The 26,525-nt window shown below is 42.1% G+C and overlaps 2 protein-coding genes across 11 annotated transcripts in view; one reads left to right on the forward strand and one right to left on the reverse strand.

Moving 5' to 3' along the window:
• Positions 1-24,197, reverse strand: part of LRATD2 (LRAT domain containing 2) — a 92,109-nt gene extending 67,912 nt beyond the window's left edge. For 5 of the 10 annotated variants that reach the window (XM_073794751.1, XM_019932002.3, XM_073794749.1 and 2 more), the window contains exon 1: positions 22,786-24,196. In XM_073794751.1, coding sequence (XP_073650852.1) covers positions 22,786-23,628 — 843 coding nt within the window. In that variant the 5' untranslated portion in view covers positions 23,629-24,196. Of the gene's footprint in view, positions 1-18,982; positions 21,155-22,491 lie in introns of those variants that run through there. The other 5 variants (XR_002175745.3, XR_012327351.1, XR_012327350.1 and 2 more) reach the window with 4 other exon arrangements.
• A 565-nt stretch (positions 24,198-24,762) lies between these two features.
• The window catches only part of LOC109549456 (uncharacterized), a 663,670-nt gene continuing 661,907 nt past the window's right edge, over positions 24,763-26,525 (forward strand). The window contains exon 1 of the mRNA XM_073794754.1: positions 24,763-24,863. The gene's annotated coding sequence lies outside the window, so the exon portion shown is untranslated. The remainder of the gene's footprint in view (positions 24,864-26,525) is intronic.

Consider the following 26,525-nt stretch of genomic DNA (forward strand, 5'->3'; position numbering starts at 1 on the left):
GAAGAATGGATAAAAAAGATGTGGTATATACATACAATGGAACATTAGTCAGCCATAAAAAGAATGAAATAATGCCATTTGCAGCAACATGGATGGACCTGGAAATTATCATACTAAGTGAACTAAGACAGAAAAAGACAAATATCATATGATATCACTTACACATGGAATCTAAAAAAAAATGATACAAATGAACTTATTTACAAAACAGAAATAGACTCACAGACATAGAAAACAAATGTATGGTTACCAAAAGGGAAAGGGGATGGAGGGATAAATTAGGAGTTTAGGATTAACAGATGCACACTACTATATATAAAACAGATAAACAACAAGGACCTACTGTATGGTACAGGGAACTATATTCAATATCTTGTAATAACCTATAATGGAAAAGAATCTGAAAAAGAACAGACATACGTATACAGAGAGATAGATGGATAGATGTATAACTGAATCATTTTGCTGTACACCTGAAACTAATAGAACATTGCTAATCAACTATACTTCAATAAAAAATTGTTTGTTTTGATAAAAAGTCCAATTTTCAATAACAATAGCAAAAAATATAAGAAATACAAAGAAACAGGAACATATGGCCCAAAGGGAAAAAAATAGTTTACAGAAACTGTCCCTGAGAAAGCCCAGACATTACTAGAAAGAAAGACAGATTTACTAGATAAAGACTTAAATCACTTATCATAAGTATATTCAAAGAACTCAAAGAAACCATTTCTAAAGAATTAAAGTATGAGAAAAATGTGTCCTCAAACAGAGACCATCAACTAAAAGATATAAAGTATGCCCAAATGCAGACTTGAGCAGGTCAAAGAATTAGTAAGCTTAAAGACAGGTCAATTAAGATTACTTGGTATAAATAGAAAGTAATCAAAGGAAATAAACAGAGACCTATGGGACACAATTCTATGAGGCTTGCATTATCCTGATACCAAATCAAAGACATCACAAAAAAAGGAAACTACAGATCAATATCCCATACGAACACAGACAAAAGAATCCTCAAAAATTACTAACAAACTGAATTCACCAACATATAAAAAGGATCATATACCATGAATAAGATCATCTCAGGAATGAAAGGCTGGTTCAACATACAGAAAGAAATTAATATAACACACTATATCAATAGAATAAAGTTTAAAAATCACAGTGTCATCTCAATAGCTGAAAAAATAATTTGACAAAATCCAACACTCTTTCATGGTAAAAACACTCAATCTAAGAACAGAAAGAAACTTCCTCAAATGATGAGAGGCATCTACGAAAAAACACAGCTAACATCTTAGATAATAGTGAAAGACTGAAAGTTTTTCCCCCTAAGTTTAGGAACAAGACAAGGTACCTGCTCTTGCCATTTCTATTCAATATTGTTCTGGAGGTTCTTGCCAGAACATTTAAACAAGGAAAAGAGATAAAAGGCATCCAGACTGAAAAGGAAGAAGAAAACTATCTCTATTTACAGATAGCATGACTTTGTTTATAGAAAAAAGTAAGGAGTTAACTAAAAAGATATTAAGACAAATAAATGAATTCAGCAAGATACAAAATCAGTATACACAAATCAAATATATTTCTGTATACTTACAATGAACTATCTGAAACTATAATTAAGAAAACAGTTCCATTTATAATAGCATCAAGAAGAATAGAATACTTAGTAAATTTAACAAAAGAAGTACAACACTTGTACACTAAAATCTACAAAACACCATTGCAGTAAATTAATGAAGACACAAATAAATGGAAAGATATCTCATGTTCATGGATTAGAAAAATTAATATTGTTAAAATGGTAATACTCCCGAATTTTATTTGCAGATTCATTGCAATCTCTGTCAAAAGCCCAGCTGGCTTTTTTGAAGAAATTAACAAGGTGATCTTAAAATGTATATGGGAATCCAAGGGCCCTGAAAAGTGAAAACAATCTTGAAATGAAAGTACACAGCTGGAGGAGTCACACTTCTTGATTTCAAAACTTATAACACAAAAACAGTAATCGAGACAGTGAGGAACTGGCTTAATGACAGGCATACAGATCAATGGAATAGAATTGAGAGTCCAGAAATAAACCCTTACATTTATGGTCAATTGGCTTTTGACAAGAGTGCCAAGACAATACAGTGGGGAAAAGAACAGTGTTTTCAACAAATTGTTCTAGGACAATTGGATAACTACACGAAAAAGAATGAAACTAGTCAACATCATGTATAAAAGTTAACTCAAAAGGATGAGAAAAATATCAGACTAAAACTATACAACTCTTAGAAGGAAACCTAAGAGTAAGTCTTCATGGTCTCAGATTAAGCAATTCATTCTTAGGACACCAAAAGCATAAGAAATAAAAGAAAAAGACACATAATTTGAACTTCATCAAAATTTAAAAGTTTTGGGCTTTGAAAGACACTATCAGACAGCAACATTATTCATCATAATTGCCAAAATGTGGAGGCAACCCAATGTCCATCAACTGTTGAATAGATAAACCCTGTCTATTTGTAAATAATGTTTTACTGGAACACAGTCATGGTCATTTGCTTACATATTATCTTTGGCTAGCTCCGTGCTACAATAGCAGAGTTCAGTAGTTGCAACAGAGACTGACCACATCACCTGCAAAAACTAAAACACTTACTGTCTGTCCCTTTTCAGAAAAAAAGTTTGCTTACCCTTACTCTGGGGTAATATGGTCATTTGTAAGGCATTTCAAAATAAAACAAATGAACAAACAAAAAGAGTAATAAACTCATATTTTTCTGAGTGCTTACTATGCCCCTAAACTCTAGTAGCCAAGAAATAGTAGAGCACATACTTGCTTAGTCACTCTTCCTTGGACAAGTTACGTGAACTCTCTGAGCCTCCATGGCCTCATCTCTAAAACTAATGTAATAATATCTGCTTCATCGAGTTGCCATGGAGATTGAATGAGGTAAGATGTACTGTGATGGGATGAATTGTTCCCTTCAGAAAAGATATGCTGAAGTCCTAACCTTCAATATCTCAGAACGGGATTTTATTTGGAAATAAGGTCACTGTATCAATAGATGTAATTAGTTAAGATGAGGTCATACTGGAGTAAGGTAGGCCCTCCCTCCAATAGGATTGATGTCTTTATAAGAAGATGGCCATATGAAAACACAAACACACAGGGAGAATGCCATTTGACAATGGAGGCAGAGACTGGAGTTATCCTACCACAAGCCAAGGAACGCCTGGGCTACCAGAAGCTAGGAAGAAGCAAGGAAGAATCCTCCCCCCAGAGGCTTTTAAGGGACTTTGGCCCTGTCAACACCTTGATTTCAGATGTCTAACCTCCAAAACTGTGAAAGAATACATTTCCATTGTTTTCAGCCACCCAGTTTGTGATATTTTGTTATGGCAACACTAGGAAACTAATGCACATTTGAAGCTCTTAGAACAATACCTAGCATACAATAACTCCATAATTCATGCTAGAAATTATTCTTGATGGTTTACCTTGTTTCTGTTAATCTTCAAAATAATTTTATAGGGAAGGTGTATTAATCTGCACAGGGTAACATAATGAATGAAATACCACAGACTGGTGGTTTAAACAACAGAAATTTATTTATTTATTTATTTATTTAGGCCGTGCTGCACAGCTTGCGGGATCTTAGATCCCAGACCAGGGATTGAACCCAGGGCCACGGCAGTGAAAGCGCCAAGTCTTAACCACTGGACCACCCGGGAATTCCCAAACAACAGAAACTTATTTCTCACAGTTCTGGAAGCTAGAAGTCTATGATCAAGGTGCCAGTATGTCAGGTTCTGGTAAAGACCCACTTCCTGGTTTGCAGATGGACAACTTCTTGATGACTGCTCACATGGTGGAGAGAGACAGAGAGAGAGAGGGGAAGCAAGATTTCTGGTGTCTCTTCAAATAAGGACACCAATCCCATCAAGGGGACTCACCCTCACGACCTCATCTAAACCTAGTTATCTCTAAAAGGCTCCACTTCCAAATACCAACACGTTGGGGTAATGGGAACACAATTCAGTCCATACTAATAGGTATTATTAACTCTCTTTGATAGGTATGAAAACTGGCTTCAGTGAGATTAATACAGAAGAAAAAATATAAAAGGGTAATGTTATTAAAAGGAGATTCCTGTATATGTGTGAATTCCTCGTGGGCATTTTCACATACAACCGTGTAATTTCCATAGCAACTGTGGTATTATAGACCCTAAAATCAGAGAGTCTGAGTTCATTTTCACCTTCTGCCATTTACCAACTCTGGGACCTTGGGCAAGTTACTTAATGACTAGGAGTCTCAATAGCCTTCCCTGCAAAATGAATGGCTCCTAACCTCATGGAGTGTGAGCATTAAATGACAAAATGCCTGTCAAGAGTGTCCCAGAGTGCCTGGCACAAAGTAGACATCAAATACGAGTTAAAACTTCAAAGATAAATACACAAAGATGTTTGGTGGAGCTGTGATTGTTAGAACAGATTTGGACAACTTCGATATCCAACAATAAGTTAAATAAACTATCATTCATTCATACTGAGACGCTATACAAGCATAAAACAGAATAAGATAGATATACGTTGACTTCCTGAGTTCTTTTTCCTGTCCCTACCTACTGTGTGACTTTAGGCAAGTGCTTTAACCTCTCCGTGCCTCAGTTTCCCCAGCTAAAAAATGAAAATAAAAGCAGTACCTATTTCACAGAGTTGTCATGAAGGTTAAATAACATACAGTCTATATAAGATGCTTAAAATATTCTGAGGCACATAGCAAGCACATGCTAAATATTAACCATTATTATAATTCCATGTGTATGGAAGGAAGGAAGGCTAATGCCTCATTTATAGAAAAAGATACAAGAATCTGCTACTAATTGTTATTTCTTGGGAGTAAGGATGGGAAGTAGGAAGAAGGGCTTCAACCTTCTCTTTACCCCTTCTGTACCATTGGAAGCAAACCAACCCCACAATTATTAGCCGTCTCTTGTCCTTCCCTCTTTCTCCAGTAATGAAGAGTGGACCTGATGGTGCCTGAGCACTTTCTTTTCCTGCCAGGCAGGGCTGCTCTTCAGCTGGGACTTGTGAGCACAGCAGATAAAAGATTTCCATCCTGGTTGGTCAACAGTCTCATCCTTGCCCCCCTGATCCCGCAAGGTAAAGGTTCACTCCTGGCCTGCTGGGGCCCTCCAGGAGTCTTTGGGGTGCTGATTCACAGTGACCCTGGTTTCTTTAGGGTCCTGTAGTCTAGGTTAGGAGATATTTTGGCTCTCACTCCTGGTGCCAGGCACAGAGCTTGGGGCTGTGCACCTACTGTATCTGCCTCTAAATAACTCTTCAAGGTACTTATTCTCATTTACCAAATGATGAAACCAAGGTTACCTAGTACGTGATCTGCCCAATAGCACACAGCTCATTAAGTGGCGTCTCTCTGGCTCCTTTCACTATGTGTCTTTGCTTTCATTGGCTCACATTCCCTCTCTAAAAGTATCTGTATGCTCTGCTTCAACAAGTTCTTTTCAAAAAGTTTATTTTACCAGCGTTGTAGTTCTGCTTTGTCGCAGCTGGTTTAGCAGTTTCAGGAACAGAGCAGAGTGATCAACTCTGTGAATAATTAACGAGTTGAGTTTGATCTCTGGCCTAAAATTGACTGCTCAACTTATTTGCCCTGAACAAAAAGACAAGGAAAATTCCCCTATATTGGCACTGTTCAATGCCTGGAGAGAAAGGGAAGCCAGAAGAATCATTCTCACTCTGGCCCCCTCTAAAAGATGTAGTCCCCTGTCCAAGGTCACAGGGGCTGAACCACACTTAGTGACTGGAACTTGACTCCATGGAGACTGGACATGGTTTTGGAAATTGAATAGTTTCAGTTTAAGTCATTATGTGTGACCCTGGGCAAAGTTACTCCTCTCCCCTGGCTTCCTTTGTCATCTGTAAACAGGAGGCATAGTATTTATAGGCAGTCAGCTAATATTCTACAGAAACTAATATTGTTCAGAAGTCATCAATCAATCACAATGCTGCACATAGAGCTGCAGCAGGGTGCTGGAGGCCCCAGCTCCACAGGCAGCTACCTGTTATTGGACTGTAGGAATATCCATGGTGGCCCCAGAGCAGTGGCCAGGTGGTCAGGAAGATAACAGTGCTACTGTGGGTTTCAGGGAAGCAGCTGTTTGTCAACTGATATGAAAGTGTTTCAATATTTCAACAACAGGTACACCTGTAGAATGAACATGGGTCCTTTGCAATGTGAGTATGCATTTCCAGGGGAATTTACTCTGTGCTTGGTACTATGACTAAACTTACCAATGATTCCATATAATCTTCACAAACACTCTGGAAAGTGCTACTTCAAGCCCCTTTTTTCAGATAAGGAAATTTTAACACTCTATAAAGTGACAATGGTTGGTAAGTGGTAGAACAGTGATCCGAATTGAAGCTGACCTGTGGCAGAGCCAGACTTGTATGCACAATGGGAGAGAGAAGGAAATCCTGGGCAATAATCCACAACTGAACTTGAGAACATGGGTAGGAAAGGATGAATAAGAGAGCTGGGCTGTAGGACAATTCAAATGAGGAATAAAAACGCTGCAAGATACACAGAGTCCTTGCACAAAAATGACATTAAAAAACATTTATCTGAGAAACAAGAAGAACTACAATCCTGCAACCTGTGGAATAAAAACCACATTCACAGAAACACAGACAAGATGAAAAGGCAGAGGGCTATGTACCAGATGAAGGAACAAGATAAAACCCCAGAAAAACAACTAAATGAAGTGGAGATAGGCAACCTTCCAGAAAAAGAATTCAGGATAATGATAGTGAAGATGATCCAGGACCTCGGAAAAAGAATGGAGGCAAAGATCGAGAAGATGCAAGAAATGTTTAACAAACATCTAGAAGAATTAAAGAACGAACAAACAGAGATGAACAATACAATAACTGAAATGAAAAATACACTAGAAGGAATCAATAGCAGAATAACTGAGGCAGAAGAACGGATAAGTGATCTGGAAGACAGAATGGTGGAATTCACTGCTGTGGAACAAAATAAAGAAAAAAGGATGAAAAGAAATGAAGACAGCCTAAGAGACCTCTGGGATAACATTAAACACAAGAACATTCGCACTGTAGGGGTCCCAGAAGGAGAAGAGAGAGAGAAAGGACCAGAGAAAATATTTGAAGAGATTATAGTCAAAAACTTCCCTAACATGGGAAAGGAAATAGCCACCCAAGTCTAGGAAGTGCAGAGAGTTCCATACAGGATAAAACCAAGGAGAAACATACCGAGACACATAGTAATCAAATTGGCAAAAATTAAAGACAAAAAAATTATTAAAAGCAGCAACAGAAAAATGACAACATACAAGGGAACTCCCATAAGGTTAACAGCTGATTTCTCAGCAGAAACTCTACAAGCCAGACGGGAGTGGCATGATATACTTAAAGTGATGAAAGGGAAGAACCTACAACCAAGATGACTCTACCCGGCAAGCATCTCATTCAGATTCGATGGCGAAATCAAAAGCTTTACAGACAAGCAAAAGCTAAGAGAATTCAGCACCACCAAACAGCTCTACAACAAATGCTAAAGGAACTTCTCTAAGTGGGAAACACAAGAGAAGAAAAGGACCTACAAAAACAAACCCAAAACAATTTAACAAATGGTCATAGGAACATACATATCGATAATTACCTTAAACGTGAATGGATTAAATGCTCCAACCAAACAACACAGGCTTGCAGAATGGAAACAAAAACAAGACCCATCTATATGCTGTCTACAAGAGACCCACTTAAGACCTAGGGGACACATACAGACTGAAAGTGAGGGGACGGAAAAAGATACTCAATGCAAATGGAAATCAAAAGAAAGCTGGAGTAACAATACTTGTATCAGAGAAAATAGACTTGAAAATAAAGAATGTTACAAGAGACAAGGAAGGACACTACATAATGATAAAGAGACCAATCTAAGAAGATATAACAATTATAAATATATATGCACCCAACATAGGAGCACCTCAATACATAAGGCAACTGCTAACAGCTCTAAAAGAGGAAATCGACAGTAACACAATAATAGTGGGGGACTTTAACACCTCACGTACACCAGTGGACAGATCATACAAACAGAAAATTAATAAGAAAACACAAGCTTTAAATGACACAATAGACCAGAGAGATTTAAGTGATATTTATAGGATATTCCATCCAAAAACAGCAGATTACACTTTCTTCTCAAGTGATCATGGAACATTCCCCAGGATAGATCACATCTTGGGTCACAAATGAAGCCTCAGTAAATTTAAGAATATTGAAATCATATCAAGCACCTTTTCTGACCACAACACTAGGAGATCAGAAATCAATTACAGGGAAAACAACGTAAGAAACACAAACACACGGAGGTTAAACAATACGTTACTAAAAAACCAAGAGATCAAAGAAGAAATCAAAGAGGAAATCAAAAAATACCTAGGGACAAATGACAATGAAAACACTATGATCCAAAACCTATGGGATGCAAGCAAAAGCAGTTCTAAGAGGGAAGTTTATAGCTATACAAGCCCACCTCAGGAAACAAGAAAAATCTCAAGTAAACAATCTAACCTTACACCTAAAGGAACTAGAGAAAGAAGAACAAACAAAACCCGAAGTTAGCAGAAGGAAAGAAATCATAAAGATCAGAGCAGAAATAAATGAAACAGAAGCAAAGAAAACAATAGCAAAGATCAATAAAACTAAAAGGTGGTTCTATGAGAAGATAAAGAAAATTGATAAACCATTAGCCAGACTCAACAAGAAAAAGAGGGAGAGGACTCAAATCAATAAAATTAGAAATGAAAAAGGAGAAAGTACAACAGACACCACAGAAATACAAAGCATCCTAAGAGACTACTACAAGCAACTCTATGCCAATCAACTGGACAACCTGGAAGAAATGGGCAAATTCTTAGAAAGGTATTACCTTTGAAGACTGAACCAGGAAGAAACAGAAAATATGAACAGACCAATCACAAGTCATGAAATAGAAACTGTGATTAAAAATCTTCCAACAATCAAAAGTCCAGGACCAGGTGGCTTCACAGTTGAATTCTATCAAACATTTAGAGAAAAGCTAACACCCATCCTTCTCAAACTCTTCCAAAAAATTGCAGAGGAACACTTCCAAACTCATTCTATGTGGCCACCATCATCCTGATACCAAAACCAGACAAAGATACTACAAAAAAAGAAAATTACAGACCAATATCACTGATGAATATACATGCAAAAATCCTCAACAAAATACTAGCAAACAGAATCCAACAACACATTAAAAGGATCATACACCATGATCAAGTGCGATTTATCCCAGGGATGCAAGGATTCTTCAATATACGCAAATCAGTCAATGTGGTACACCATATTAACAAACTGAAGAATAAAACCCACATGATCATCTCAATAGATGCAGAAAAAGCTTCTGACAAAATTCAACACCCATTTATGATAAAAACTCTCCAGAAAGTGGGCATGGTAGGAACCTACTTCAACATAACAAAAAGCCATATATGACAAACCCACAGCAAGCATCATTCTCAATGGTGAAAAACTGAAAGCATTTCCTCTAAGATCAGGAACAAGACAAGGATGTCCACTCTCACCACTGTTCTTCAACATAGTTTTGGAAGTCCTAGCCATGGCAATCAGAGAAGAAAAATAAAAGGAATACAAATTGGAAAAGAAGAAGTAAAACTGTCACTGTTTGCAGATGACATGATACTATACATAGAGAATCCTAAAGATGCCACCAGAAAACTACCAGAGCTAATCAATGAATTTGGTAACATTGCAGGATACAAAATTAATGCACAGAAATCTCTTGCATTCCTATACACGAATGATGAAAAATCTGAAAGAGAAATTAAGGAAACACTCTCATTTACCATTGCAACAAAAAGAATAAAATACCTAGGAATAAACCTACCTAGGGAGACAAAAGACCTGTACTCAGAAAACTATAAGACACTGATGAAAGAAATTAAAGATGATACCAACAGATGGAGAGATATACCATGTTCTTGGATTGGAAGAATCAATACTGTGAAAATGACTATACTACACAAAGCAATCTACAGATTCAATGCAATCCCTATCAAATTACCAATGGCAGTTTTTACAGAACTAGAACAAAAAAAATCTTAAAATTTGCATGGAGACCCAAACGACCCCAAATAGCCAAAGCAGTCTTGAGGTAAAAAAAACAGAGCTGCAGGAATCAGACTCTCTGACTTCAGACTATACTACAAAGCTACAGTAATCAAGACAGTACGGTACCGGCACAAAAACAGAAGTACAGATCAATTAATGGAACAAGATAGAAAGCCCAGAGATAAACCCACGCACCTATGGTCAACTAATCTATGACAAAGGAGGCAAGGATATACAATGGAGAAAAGACAGTCTCTTCAATAAGTGGTGCTGGGAAAACTGGATAGCTACATGTAAAAGAATGAAATTAGAACACTCCCTAACACCATACACAAAAATGAACTCAAAATGGATTAGAGACCTAAATGTAAGACCAGACACTATAAAACTCTTAGAGGAAAACATAGGAAGAACACTCTTTGCGATAAATCACAGAAGGATTTTTTTTGATCCACCTCCCAGAGTAATGGAAATAAAAACAGAAATAAACAAATAGAACCTAATGAAACTTTAAAGCTTTTGCACAGCAAAGGAAACCATAACAAGATGAAAAGACAACCCTCGGAATGGGAGAAAATATTTGCAAATGAACTAACGGACAAAGGATTAATCTCCAAAATATATAAACAGTTCATGCAGCTCAATATTAAAAAATCAAACAATCCAATCCAAAAATGGGCAGAAGATCTAAATAGATCTTTCTCCAAAGAATACATACAGATGGCCAAGAAGCACATGAAAAGCTGCTCAACATCAATAATTATTAGAGAAATGCAAATCAAAACTACAATGAGGTATCACCTCACACCAGTTAGGATGGGCATCATCAGAAAATCTACAAACAACAAATGTTGGAGAGGGTGTGGAGAAAGGGAAACCCTCTTGCACTGTTGGTGGGAATGTAAAATGATACAGCTACTATGGAGAACAGTACGGAGGTTCCTTAAAAAACTAAAAATAGAGTTACCATATGACCCAGGAATCCCACTACTGGACATATACCCAGAGAAAACCATAATTCAAAAAGACACATGCACCACAATGTTCACTGCAGCACTATTTACAATAGCCAGGGCATGGAAGCCACCTAAATGCTCATCGACAGAAGAATGGATAAAGAAGAAATGGTACATATATACAACGGAATATTACTCAGCCATAAAAAGGAACAAAATTGGGTCATTTGTTGAGACGTGGATGCATCTGTCATACAGAGTGAAGTAAGTCAGAAAGAGAAAAACAAATATTGTATATTAATGCATATATGTGGAACCTAGAAAATGGTACAGATGAACCGGTTTGCAAGGCAGAAATTGAGACACAGAAGTAGAGAAAAAAACATATGGATACCGAGGGGGAAAGCGGCAGGGGGTGGGGGTTGTGGGGGGATGAATTGGGAGATTGGGATTGACATGTATACACGGATGTGTATAAAATAGATGACTAATAAGAACCTGCTGTATAAAAAATAAATAAAATTAAATTAAAAAAAAACTGGGAGAATATATGCAGATAAACATAAATGAATGTTTACAGAAAAAAGTCTAGAAGGAACACACAATACACTTAATACCAATAACCCTTGGTTAGAGGTGGAACAGGGTGAGAAAAGGCAGTGGAGGATATCCTTCACTTTCACTATGTATACTTTGGTATTTGAAGTTCTTTTATATTAAGCACATATTTTTTGTTTTGTTTTGTTTTGTTTTTTGCGGTACGCGGGCCTCTCGCTGTTGTGGCCTCTCCCGTTGCGAGGCACAGACTCCAGACGCGCAGGCTCAGTGGCCATGGCTCACCAGCCCAGCCTCTCCGCGGCATGTGGGATCTTCCCGGACCGGGGCACGAACCTGTGTGCCCTGCAGCGGCAGGCGGACTCTCAGCCACTGCGCCACCAGGGAAGCCCTAAGCACATATTTTTTAAAATATTAAGCTGGGAATTCCCTGGTGGTCCAGTGGTTAGGACTCAGTGCCTCTACGGCCAGGCGCCCACGGTTCTATCCCAGGTCGGGGAACTAAGATCCTGCAAGCCGTGTGGCACAGCTAATAAAGTAAAATAAGATATAAAGTGATAAAATTACATTAATAAAAATACCCATAGGCTTAAAGGGCAGGTAGAGAGAGACATTAACTATGGAGGTAAGAAAGTGATCGTAGCTTTGTGATGATACCAAAGTCCAGAGCTTCAATTCTTTGGTTGTCAGGTTGGGTAGAAACCAGAGTCAAATGCACTTGGGTTGTTGATATGTATGTGTGTGTGTGTGTGTGTGTGTGTGTGTGTGTGTGTACACACATATTTATGATTTTCTCCCAAATACCTGGGGCCAGATGGTGTTAACCATTATGAAACCAGATGTTGCACCACCTCTGACCATCTTAACTCTGATTAAGTTTGTTTGGCTTAACCTGCTCCAATCTGAAATTCAACTGTGAGATTTTGGGATTGAGTCATGAACACTGGGCGAAACAGAAAAAGAGAAAATAGATAATGACAGCAACCAATCCCTGAGCATACACCTTCCTGCCAGGACCACTTCTGGGTGATTTATGTATATTACCACTTACTCCGTAACCCTGCTTGGTAGGTGACATATTATACCCACTTTACCGATGAATACAATGCAGCCTCCCAAGCCAGGGGAAGTCATCTGTCCAGGTGGTGTAGCAAGGGAGGTGCTGGGGTGTCAGCCCAGGCTTAATTCCAACCATAGGCAATGTTTTCCCCAGTGCCTCTCAGCTCCCTCAAAACACAGAGAAAGCAGCCTCAATCCTCACCATGTTGGAATGGCTTGGCTATGCCCAAAGTCAGCTGGATAACGGTGCTAAAGATAAGAGAACACTTTGACTTAATATCCTTTCAGAGTTTTCGATAATGTTCCCTAGTTAGCTGAAATCTATATCAGCACTATGAAAAAGAAAAAAGGAATTGCTAAGCAATTTATAGTATTCGTCCTCAAAACCCCCTCCCCCCATCACCCACCCCAGCCACATACAAAGACAGATGTGTGTCTTACTCCTAAAATACAGGATTGATGAGATGGGAGCAGGATTATGTCAGAATTTTTCTCTGATAATACCTCCCCTTACCTGCTTAAGTCTACCCAGGAAGCCTATCCTGGACGCTTCCCCACCCCACTATGTGGGGTTAGCCACCAGACCCCCTGCCCCTCCAGTGCCACCGTAATTCCTGATGCCTACTTATCCTCCAACCATCACACTTTAATCACAAGGTATTGCATTCATTGTTTGCCTGTTTTCCTCAGCGGAATGTGGGCAGGCACGCGTAGCATAGGGACCCTGCGACATTCCTATTTCTAGCCCTAGCAAGTAGCACATTGCCCGGTAGGCCCCAATAAATACTTAAAGAATGAATGAACACAGTTCTAGCCAGGAATGTCCATTGGGAGGGCAAAGAAAGCAGAAGGGCCCAGCAGAGAAGTGTCTCTTAAGGTTTGATAAGAGAAGCTGAAAATAGTCCAATTCTTAGCTTGGGAAGGGAAAGAAGTAAAGAACATGTCTTGTGTAAAACTCCTTTGTATGATACTATAATGGTGGATGCATTTCTCAAAACCAATGAATGTACAACGCAAAGAGTGAAAACTAGTGTAAACTATGGTTGATAATGACGAGTCAATGTTGGTTCATCCATTATAACAAAGGTACCACTCTGATACCCATGTTGATGGAAGGGGAGGCTGTGTGGTTAGGAGGGGGGTTATATGGGAATTCTGTGCTTTCCACTCAATTTTTCTGTAAATCTAAAACTACTCTAAAAAAATTAAGTCTATTAGTATTTTTTAAAGTAGTAAAATAGATGTCAGCGCAAAGAACTGTCACCATGTGATGTTTTATGGCTTTATGAACAACCTTGCTCTTTCTCAAATACAAAAAGAAATAGACCTCATTAAAATAAAGTAAAATAAATCACGCCTATCTATTGAAGATAAAGGGGAATTCTCTCATGGGTATGATGTATTGGCCAAGAGTAGAGCCAGGTAGCAAAGAGAAATGTACTCGAGTGTGTGTGGGAGGGGGGAATGGGGGGAGGAATCAGTGTTCGAAAAGCAAAATTAAAAACAAAAATTCTAAGCACTTTTTCCAAAATAAAGGAGACATGGATTAATTTATTTCTATCATCATCTTTTTCCTTATCCATGGCCCAGATTTGGACTTCTAATATGCAAGATCATAAAAAAATTTGCCAATTCTCAAAAAAAGTTTTGTGTACAGTTCCTACTTTTCACAATAAAAGCACTCCCTGAAATTCCATCATATTATTACTATCACTAACTTTTTTACATTTTACATATTAATTTTTTATATGAATGAGGCAAGGTTTAGGGTTATGGCCAAGGAATCGGTATTAATTAGTATTAATTAATTATAAGTAGAGCAACTAATATAACCATCTCAAAGTTGCACTTGGAATTTTGTCATAGACTCCAGCTCGAGTTGGGTGCTCCACACACAGAAACGTAGATCCAGGGTCCTAGAAGGTAAAGGGACTTCCTCAAGGTCATAAATTCTCTTTTTTTTTAAATATAAATTTATTTATTTATTTTTGGCTGCATTGGGTCTTCACTGCTGCCCGCAGGCTTTCTCTAGTTGCGGCGAGCGGGGGCTACTCTTTGTTGCAGTGCACAGGTTTCTCATTGCGGTGGCTTTTCTTGTTGTGGAGCATGGGCTCTAGAGCGCAGGCTTAGTAGTTGTGGGACACAGGCTTAGTTGCTCCACGGCATGTCGGGATCTTCCTGGACCAGGGCTCGAACCCATGTCCCCTGCATTGGCAGGCGGATTCTTAACCACTGCGCCACCAGGGAAGTCCAGGGTCATATATTCTTAACAGAGCCATTTGTGGCAGAGCCAACCAATATGGCCACCATGCCACACCTAAGTGTCCCATATGTGCTTGATTTACTTTGTCTCGTGTAAGCCAGTGAACGCCTCTGGAGGCACTAATTTTTAAATAAGTCAAGCTGGCTTAAAAAAGTTACTAACTTGGCAAGGTCACATAGCAGGTCAGCTGGAAGCAGGCCTGTGTGACCTGACCTCAGCCTGGAGAGGTAAAAAGAGTCACAAAAGGGCAGAGAGAAGAGGGGCAGTTTGAGGAGGGATTGTCACAGTGCCCAGCCACAGGGAGGGGGGCATAATTATGGGTTGGCCAATTTTACCCTAGTCCTGACACTATTACACAGGATGGATAAGGACGTAAAATTCCTCATGGCTGAGAGTTGCCTTCCCTCTTTTTCCTGCCTCTTTTTGCATCCCAGAGTCACTTGCTCCAGAGTTGCTGCAACAAGAGTGAAAATATGTGTTACTCAGATCGTGCTGCATGCCAAAAGCTGGAGCAGAATAAGGTGCTATGCATTCTCCCAGGGTAAGGAGAAGGGGGGAGGAGCCAAAGGGTGGAAGTGGTCAGATGATTTCTCAGTGGAGGAACCATAGCCTAGGGCTTGGAAGGCCAGCATTCCTGCTCCTGGCCAGAAGCAGTCGATTATTAGCTACGTGTCCATGTACAAATCACCTCATTTCTCTAAACCTGTTTCCTCAACTCTTAAATGAAGATATTAGTATCTGTCCAGAAAGGCTATTGTGATGATTAAAATAGGACAGCGTAGGCAAGGTGACCTCATCATTGTCAATATTACTATCTATTGCAGTAATCCCTTCTTATTCCCTCTTGGCTCTCCAGCACCTAGCACCTTAGAAGTTCACAGGAAATAACTTGTTGAATTAATGAGTAAACATATAAAATGTAGAAACAAGTTAAATGGTTCTTCTACTAAAGATCAAAGCTCAAGAAACATTTCAAACACTACAGCAGGAACTCAACAACTTATGTATTAACTAGAGTTATTTAGCTAAGAAATTCTCTAAGACTAAAGGGAAGACTTCTCTCTCCCAGACAGTAACTTTATTTTGAATAAGGCTTTTGAACACCTATAATATCCCAGATTTTCTTTATTAATTAATAATTAATTAATTAATCTCAGTAGCTAATGATCTGGGCTTTATGTGCTTTGTTTCATTTTGGACTCAAAAACAACCATGTGAAGTTGATACTATTACTATGTTATATTACATGTATCATATATTATGTTATTTTAGAAATATAACTGATATTCAGAATTGAATTGACCAATGCAATAAGCCACATTGCACATAGGAAGAAATAAAGTTTCCAAGCAGTTATCTACTTTCTCCCAATGTTACCAGCAGGGCCAGAGTAGAGAATCCCAGGTAGTTTGACTGTCAAGCCTTAACTGCTATTTGATTCTGTGGGCCTAGGACCAGACCCTCTACCTCCAGTTTAGCCCAACAACTGAGAATCGTCAAAGTCATGAGGTTAAAAAGAAGGCACGGAATGTTGATAATCAAACCTTGGGAGTTAATTACATTGTTGCACAAGTTTCCCAAAAGAGCAGTGAGCTAATCTTTTGAGTCATTTATGGCCACACTAGACAAGGCATGAGAGACTGTATCATAGCAGCGGCTTGTGTTAGCCAACTGTATAAAAGAACCTCTGTTTCAATCATGGCTCCAAGGCTATGGCGCGCAGGCTATAAAACCTGTTGCTCCCGCTTACCTCTGTCCCTATCAAGCCTAGCCTGGCCGCTTCTCCTTTCACTTGCACTGGGCAAAGGCCCGAATTCACACACATCATTACCTGGCTGGCAATATAAGCCATCAATAGCATGAGCAGTACAGCCTCTAGCTCTGGAAGAGGGGAGGGCAGTCACATTTGCTCTCCCTGTTCAATCCATCCTAAAAACCACTGTGACTTCACCTCTTCAAACCACAGTCCTGACATCACCTTGAGTTAATAGGGCTTTCTAGACCAACAAATCCCAACCTCCAATTTCATTCACTCACTCACACTTTGAGAGTATCTCTGCCTGTTCCTGTGTTAAGTGTCAGATACACTGAATTAGACAACAGTTTGCAGAAGGGAACCCCAAGGAGAAATGGCTACCACTGGAGCATTAAGCAAAGGCATTCTGAGAGCACTCAACGTTCATTCATTCACTCCCCAGCCTTCCTCCCTGAATTAATGTAATCAGTATCCACTCTGAAGCACCTGGCTTTCTCCTCTACCTCTTCCGAAGTTCAGCATAAATGCATCTTCAGGGAAGCCTACTGACTCAGTGATGGAGAGAGAGCCTCTCCCTACACCCTGCGCATTTCTTTCACTGCAACTATCACATCTCTAAATTCCTTCTTGTGAAGATTTTGGTAGTAAGCAGTTATCTGTCTTATCAATTAGAAAGTAAGTCACATGAGGACGGACACTGTGCATCTGGTTTACCTTAGGCAATGGAATTTAGGAGACTCCCCATTAAATACTTCATGAATATTAGTTATATTAGTTACATCCTTTCCTCTATCATCGTTGTACCTTCAGGGCTTTGATCTGATTTCTCCAATTTCTCTGAGTTCTCCAATTAAACCTACACATATCTGCTTTATTTGAATACCGATCAACCATCAGCACTTCACAGGACCACCTTTCATTATATTTGTTCTACATGTATGAGTGAAATTTGATTTCCCCTTAGAAACAAGCTCAGGGGTAGAGATTATCTAAGGTTTTTGCTCATCTCTAAACTTATGTTCTAGTATCTCGTCTAGGGCTCAGCATCCTCTAGCCCTTCATACTCAGTACCTTGCTGTGATTGCAAATCACAGACACTAACCTTTCTTGCATCTACTGTGCAGATAAAATTGTGTTTAATAAGCAGTTTTTCCAGGAAACTCAGTAAAGGGAAATAAAAGCCCTTTTGCACACATTTTGGGCCTGTTCATTTTGGAGGTCCTTTTAAACACTTCCAAACATGTCATTTTCCTACATTAAGCAAACTCAGTCCATTTAGGAGAAAGAGGAACAGCGGCCTCCACCAAAATCACCCCAAAATATATGCACATTCTATATTAGGCTCCCTTCCCTCTACTGTCCTGTGCAATGAGAACCATGGTAAATTAAGGACAACCACTCTAGGGAAAAATGGTCTCACTGCTGCTTGAGCTCTGGATAACCTTCAGCATTCAACACTCTTCCTATTTAAAATCCTCACGGGAGCCTGCTGATGGAGCCCAGGTTTTTGAGCCTCACAGGACTGTGGCAGTGACTTCAGGTGCTGGTCTAAGGAGTGCTGGTGGCCTCCCACACGCCAGTCCCAGAGGCCACATCTGCTCCTGTACCTACTGCTGGCACCTGCATCCTTTATCATGTCAGCAGTGCCACTTGATCACATGGGCCTGTTTTCTGTAATTAAATCACTCAGGGAGCCCATTCCCTTTGTCTGGGATTCGGAAACCACCTAACACGCAACATGGGTTACTGATCTTATTACCAAACCTCCCCAGTACAGACTCCAAAATGTGAGTGTGGCTTCTGGCAACGTTTGCACTGATCCTGAAAAAAATCAATGTGTATTGAAAATGTATGTTCACAAGATGTTCTTCATGAACATGGAGCCTAGAAGCAATAGGTGATTAATTCCCACACAGTAAATGCAGGGAGGGTTTCCAGTCACTAAATGAATTCATCAAAATGTTTACTGAGTAATGTTAAGATGAAACACACTTAATATTTCAGAAAAATTGCAGTTAAGCTGAGGAGCTTGGATTTGGGCCAAAACTGGCAGAAAGTATACAAATGGAAAAAACCCATGTATAAATAGAGTTAATTCTAATGAATGGTTTATTGGAAACCCTCAGAGCATTTGTCAAAAGGATTTGACAGATTCTATTGTAATAAGACATAGTGAAGAGGAAATGGTTTAAAAGATGTCATCAATCTTTTATTTAACTAAGCACTTGCCCTTCATTTTGAAGGAAATGATACAATTTCAAATCTGAACCTCCTTCTCAAGAAGTGGTGTGAGAACATAACATTGATTTAACATATAATCTTCAACAAAAATAAAGTTTACACAATTCACTAGGAAATAAAATACATGAAATTTATCAAGTTAGTCAATGTAATTCTCCATGGGTCACAAGTATCGCTAAGAACAAAACATAATGAAAAGCTGAATAAACCAGTCAAGTTTATAGTTACCCTGATTAAAAAAAAAAATTCACAAATAAAATGTAACTTTCCAAACAAATCCTTTCAATGATGATCACACTAGATTTTATTTTGATTTACAAAAAAACAATGGTTAGACAATCACATAATATCAAGAGTCTTCAACACAGTGGATTCCATTTGTTAAGAGAAAAAAAATAGAAAACAAGTAATCCTTAAATTTTCTTCACTCTCCATAGCATATGTTGTAGAAAATTAAAGTTTTGCTTCCAAAAATATGTTTCCATGTGGTTATGGTGTTGTCGACTGGTGCTCTTAGGGCCAGAAGCAGCAAAGACATGAGAAATTTAACTACTGAAGTGTCATTTTTCATAAAAACTAAAAATTTCCTTAAAGGTCTGGAGTAAAGTCTTCTGCTAGGCTTGTTAGTGCTATAAAGTCATTTTTAATGAAATGTAGAATAAAACTACAAAAACTATGAGTTCTTTCAATATAAAAAGTTGTGTAGCTGAAGTTGTAGGCTCCTTTGCCATACATAAGCAGTCTCAATAAAATATTTGCTCAAGTAAGAAAATATAATTTGTCTGATTACATTTAGCATCCGTTCCAGTTGGGTGTCCTGCTTATCCCTGCCAGAGCTTCTAAAGAACATTAGAATCAATATTCCTTGCCTTCAAAGAGCATCCGTAATTCACAGTACAAAACAGTTCTAGAATCTTAGTCCTAAGGAGAAACAAAAATTATTAAATATATATATATATATTTTGTAAAGTGCCAGATGTAGCCATTGCCTGGACATTAAAAACTCTTATCCACAACACTGCCATCTTTGAGAAAGATGCCAACAGTTGATTCAGTCCCCTTTCCTTGCAACCTTCAGTGGCTGGTTGGTGCTTTACTTTAAGCATGATGACCCTAATAAAACTTCCAACAGAATCACTGTTCCGAAGCATTACGTACTTCACATCTCTGGTACCCTGTAAAAACACGTGATAAAGCAGCATCTGGAGTAGATCTTTCCTCTTCTAGATCATGTTCAAGCCCTGTTATCAAAAACCTCTTCTCTTAGAGGGAGAATGCTACTACTGATATGGATTTTATAGGAGTTCTTCCTTCAAGTTGAGGTTTCTCACAAAGCTGTTTGTAACAGAGTCACTGCTGTCCCTCGGTGTGACCATTGACATTCACTTTCCATTGAGGGGTGAAGGAGGGAGACAGAGACCGAGCAGTGGAAAAGAGAGCTGGCTGGCTAGCCCAGAGCTGCTAGACAGTGCCGCTCTGTTCTTCTCTCTTGCTGTCTGCACAATGTCATTACATTCAACTTTCCCTTGATGGTGTTAAACATAAAAGACAATCCAAATCTAGAAGGCTCTCCTAAATGTCTTTACCCACGTTTACCTTGCTCCGCTTTTCCATGAGCAAAAGAATACAAACGCAAAGCTGCGAGATTATTAAACAAGAAAACTAGATCAACATTTCCAACAGGAGACTGATGCTTCTCCAAATTCCTGGACCAGGGCTGAGTGTGGTTCATCTTTAACATTGACAGGACCTGTTTGGGGATTCCTGTTAAAACAGGGAACATAGCTAATGCCCTTGTAATGAAATAATTTCATGTTGAGGTGCTATAAAGGTCTAGGCTTTTAAAAATTATGGCCTCAAATTCCCAAGTTTAAAAAAAGTACGTGTACAAGGAAATCCTTCAAGTTTTGTTGCCTTGATTTAAAGATCTCCAGGCAGGAGGCCTGAGGATGGCCACCACTGTGGAACACTCAAGTATGAGTCTACTCCAGCTCTAAGAATTGCGTCACAAAATGACTTGTTCAGCGTAATCTATAATGATTCCCAAGAGAAAAAAAAGAAACTTCACTCAACTTTTGAGACAGCATTAGCAATGCCCATGTGCAGCAGAGGATTCTGAAATCAAGGGCACATATCATTAAAGAGCTCACATGAAAACAAAGGACAGATTGTACACATTTTTTAAAGCCTCAGAGTAAAGCAAACACAGCAGCAGATTCAAATAGTATCAGCCATCCTGCTTCGGACAGATCCCACCATCACCAATCCATGCTTTAGGACTGTCACCAGATCCGGCGCTGACTACACCAGGTTGCATTTATTTATGATTGCTGTCACCCCTCTTCATTGAGAAAGCATTCTGAAGGGGTGTTCTCCAAGCGACAAGAAGACTGTAGCAATATAACAAGACTTTACACCTTGAATTAAACTGCATCGAGTGTGGCTACCAAAATAAACAACTATCACTGAAATATGCCTCAAGCCTAAGATTTTACCACCAGCAAAACAAAACTGAGTGAGGGGGATGAGGCAATGAAGGAAAAAAAAAAAAAAAAATTCACAGGACCACCACACCAAAGCCTTAAATTTAAAAAAAAAAAAGTTACCTTCACTATTCAGGAAGAGAGTCAGGTGGGGGAATGGACAGGAAACTGACTGATTCCTGCCAGGGCAACCCTGTTTGGCTGTTTCTGTAGTGGATACCTTATCGGGTGGCAGCAGCCAACCTCCCGTGTGACCTGGGGATGAACATGGCCAAGCAGGCTTAATTAGATCAGAGACACAAAGGGCTATTCCCTCCTTTGATAACAAATACCACAGCTGTAAGTGCCTACAATAGCAAGCAAGAAACAAAGGCAGCAAAACAGAACCAAAATTGAATCCTTCCTTTAGCTGGCCCCTGACAATGATTTACATGTAACCTGGGAAGTGGCGATGGCCCAGGAGACTCAGCTGGAAGCCAGCTCCAGAAGACAAATCGCTTGGGGATGGGGAGGGGGCATGTAGCAAAATCTTTGTTTTGTAGCCCAAGTTTACTCAACTACTTCTTGCACTTCACAGGGGGCTGCTTGATTTCAGTCTGTGGCTCCCAGACCTGGTCCTGGTTTTACCAGCCTTGCACCCCAGAAAAACCACAAGATAAATCACCCCAGCTTCCCGAATCCCTCACACTGCTCTTTGGAGGTAGCACCACCACAAACCTGCTCTGGCTTTACTACAGGGCATCCTCCAAGGCCATGGTAGGAGGGGAAGCGGTCGGAAGGCAACAGCAGGCATTGGTACTCTGAACTTTTCTCCACCCCTAAGTGCATAAGAAGCGTCGATTTTTGGACCCAAGTCCAGCAGGGATTAAGTGTCTGGCAAGTCCACAGTGTGCCTCACCTCGGGAAAGGAAGACAGATTGAGCCGGCGGGCAAGAAGCCCAGAAGCGCTCCCGGCCAAAGTGCTCCTACCTGCTCCCTCTTCCTCCTCCGTCCAAGATAACAAACTCAAGCCACAACTGGCTGCGCTTTTCGCCAACTCTCCGTTTTCCAAATGGCCCAGGAGCCCAGATGGGGCCCAGAAGGTGGTGGAGGAGGGAGTGAGAGAAGGGAGGGAGCAGCGGCTGCTACAAACAGCTCCCTCACACAGCTCCGCTCTCAGCTCGCCGGTCAGCGAACCACCGCCTCTCGGGCCCCCTCCTCCCGGGCGGGCGCGGGGGGGCGCCCGGGAGGCGGCGTAGTCCGCGCGGCGTCGCTGTCGCTTACGTCCGGCTCAGCGGGGTGCAGGTGCGTGGCGAGCTCCTGCAGCACAGCGGCGCGCCCGATCTGGTCGTTGCGCCGCTTTTCCATGATCAGGTCCTCCAAGCTCTGGAACTCGAGCGTGTGGCTACGCTGCGCAGAGAGCTGGATCTGCAGCCGGTAGGGCTGCTTACCGATGCGCAGCTCGCCGCCGATCTTGAATTCGCGCTTGCCGTAGCGGCACCAGGCGGCGAAGCTCTCCGAGTTGCGCCAGCTCAGCTCGCGCTCCTTGGCGCCCACGTGCGCCAGCGCGTTGCGCACCACGGCGCTGGGGCTCAGCGGCTTGTAGCGGTACAGCTCGTTTACCACGCGGCCGCGCCGGCCCTGGCTCGCGTCCGTCAGGAAGCTGTTGCTCACCTCCAGCCGGTGCAAGTGCACCACCTGGAAGTTGCCCACGTAGACAGCCCAGTGCGGGTACTGCGCCTGCGACACGAACTCCACCAGGTCGCCAGGCCTGCACTTGTTGAGCAGGTTCTCGGGCGTGTAGGTGCTCAGCGCCGCGGAGCCCGGCGCGAAGCTTTTCTGGTAGATGCACTCGTCGCGGTAGAACACGGAGCACTCCACCTCGTGCAGCCGCGGGTCATAGGGCTGCGGCGAGGGCAGCGGCAGCCCGTCCCCGCCGTCAGGCAAACCGCCGCCACCGCCATCCGGCCCCTGGGGCGGCGGCTGCGGCTCCACGTCCTCGTCGTCATTGGAGAAGATGTAGGAGACCCCGATGCGGGGCCCGTCGTCCCGGTCCACGCCCGTCGGGTCGGCAGTGGGAACTTCCTTATAACTTAGGTGGGTCAGTTTCTCCACCTGGTTGCCCATCACGCTGCGGACACACGTTCACACCGCCGTGAGAGGAGAAAGCGAAACCACCACTAGGGTCATTGGCACAGGTCCCCGGACAGGGGCTCAGACCACCTGTTGGGAGAGGAAGGCAAGGAAGCCATGTAGGAGCCCTTCCGTGAAACGTGCGATTTGTTCTTAAGAGGAGGAAGAAAGGTTGGGTGTCGGGCACTTGGAGCCATTTTACGGGGAGTCTCAGATGTGGCGAGCTTTTCCTCACTCTTCCGCCTCCAGGGTCACGGTCGCAGGAGGCCGGGCAACTCCAGCTCTCCCCCGCCCCCAGCCCTTCACCTCGCCCGGGCAAAAGCCCATTGCATCAGCGACTCCTACCGCTTCCGCCAGCGCCCTACCTGCCAATCCCAAGCAGGAGGGAGAAAGGAAAAGAAACTTTAATTCCCCTCTCCTAGCCCCCTCCTTTCACCTCAGGGTCCTAAGTTACCCCAGAGACGCCCCCATATCAATCGCTGAGGAAACCGGCTAGGACCCCGCAGAGCGGCCCGGGCAGGTGAGCCGCCCTACCTGGCTCACCTGCGGTGCTTTCTCCTTCCGTCTTGCCCGCCCCTCCCCCCGCCCTCTAGCTCGGGTTACCTGCGCAAACTCACCCGCCTAGAGGTGGAGGCCGTGGGGAGTTGGGAGGGGCCCCCCGCCGCACCCTGAGACTTCTAGTGCGAGTTTGCAGGTGTGGGCTCCGCAGTCTCTCCTCTCCGGGCGCCAGCGGCTGCGAGGCTGGTCATGGAGGAGCAGCGCATGTCTTGCCCCCGCGGCTACGCAGCGCCTCAAGACTTGAAGGTGGGGAGCGGCGCCTCTTCACACAGCACCCCTTCCCTCTGCCTGGGGCCGCTTCTCCCCTTCAACCTACTCTTGGGGGAGGTGGGGCTCCTTAGAAGGAGGTGAAGGAAGCAGCCTTGGTGCCCCGTGGCGGCAGCTCCCGCTCGGTCCGGGCGAGCAACAAGCGCCGGGAGAGACGGGATTGTAGATCCGGCTCCGGGCTCCCAGGGCGGGAGAGCAGCCGCTGGCATTTAAAGAGACAGGCGCTCGCTCCCGGAGCCCGAGTCTTTCCTGCACGGCGCTGAGCCTCAGGCATCCCCGCCTCCGCCCCGCCCACACGGGCCACGGGGCTCCGCCCAGGCCACGCCCCCGCTCCGGAGCGGGTTTAAATCCCGCCGGTAAATAACCGATGGGTCGACTGGACTGGCGGTCTTCGCGCCTAGCCGGTAGGATCTTTGCTTACCTTCTTAGAGCAAGACCTTGTTGTGAAGTCCTCGCTGCTTGCTCAGGTCGTATTTTTTGGAGCTGTGAGCTTCAAAATGGAGTTGGAAAGCAAACGCCACCTGCCAGTGTAGAAAGGAGAGAGGGATTAAGAGTTTGGTGTTTGTTCCGTTTCCCCTTCGTCTCTTCATCCCCAGAGTACCTGGAGAGGGAGGAACAGTCATTAGAAAGCAAACAAACTTTTGCTTCTTTCTTTTCTTTCCTAGAACCGATTTCTTGCCAAAGGTCACAGAAGAGAATTTTGTACTAGGACAGCTGGAGAAGTGCTTCCGTTTAGAGGTATTACCAGAATAAGCCCTGTGAAACTTTCAGATAGGAAAAAAAGTCACAGAAAGGAAACAGTATAAAACAGAATGAAGACTTAGTTGCTGACTTGGTTCCAAGACCCGGGCTCTTAATAATGTCCCTCGAAGTTAGTACAAAGTTGATTTCATAACCTCCATTGTTGTTTTGAGAGTTACAAGTTCATACACGGGATAGTGAAAGAAAGCATTCACCTCTGCTTGTTTATTTTGGGGGTAGAGGATGTAGGAATTGCCTAATTGTCTTTAAGAACATATTAGCAGAGGCCCTCAGTGGATATATTTCCTTCCTGCTGACTTACAGAAGGAAGTGACAGGAGACTAGTATTGCCTATTAACCTCCACTACAAGAGGACAGTTCCTGCCTCTCCCCTCTTTGTTGGTTTTGTTTCTTGTACCTAAGATGGAAGCTACCAAAGTGGTTTTTCTTTTTTTTTTTTTTTTTCTTTTTTTTTTTTTTTTTTTTTTTTTTTTTTTTTTTTTTGCGGTATGCGGGCCTCTCACCGCCGCGGCCTCTCCCATCGCAGAGCACAGGCTCCGGACGCACAGGCTCAGCGGCCATGGCTCACGAGCCCAGCCGCTCCGCGGCACGTGGGATCCTCCCGGACCGGGGCACGAACCCGCGTCCCCCGCATCGGCAGGCGGACTCTCAACCACTGCGCCACCAGGGAAGCCCTTTTTTCTTTTTTTAAATAATGGATTGGAGTCGGGGTGGAGGGATGACAATAAACAAGCTTAGACTTTCACTGGAACACTGGAACACCCAAAGTAATTCTTGGTGGAATTAAGAATGCAACTCAAGACCTCCTCTACCCTGTTTTCCATCACTGTTTCTTTTCACTCCGTTTTTCCGGGTAACACTATTATTCAGTGTGTATACTGACCAGTGGAAACGGGAATATACTAACACCACTGTGATCCTTTTTAGTTTGGGGGGAAAAAAAATTAATCTACTTACATACTTTTGAGCCCCAACAATCAATATTGGCAGGGCTGTGATGGAAGTTAGTCCTTCAGCAAGTCTAAGATCACAGTATAAGTTAGACCAAAAGAGACTTCTGTATGTCTGCTGTATAGATTAAGTATTTTCTGACCAGCCTCAGGCATGTGTGACCAGATGAGTCTCCTCCCTGGACTTTTTGATAACACGTGCTCTGGGAGCTGCTGTTTAACCTGACTAGTATTTGCCACTAGCATGTGAACTCATGTAGACGCCCATTTTACAGGGAGGGAGGGGGTTTAGACTGAAAGAGGCAATGGCAAGTCATCCCATGTCTGTCAGGCTGGGGAACCTCTGCTACCATC

The sequence above is a fragment of the Tursiops truncatus genome, chromosome 17 (assembly GCF_011762595.2).
Source record: "Tursiops truncatus isolate mTurTru1 chromosome 17, mTurTru1.mat.Y, whole genome shotgun sequence".
NCBI classification, from domain to species: Eukaryota; Metazoa; Chordata; class Mammalia; order Artiodactyla; family Delphinidae; genus Tursiops; species Tursiops truncatus.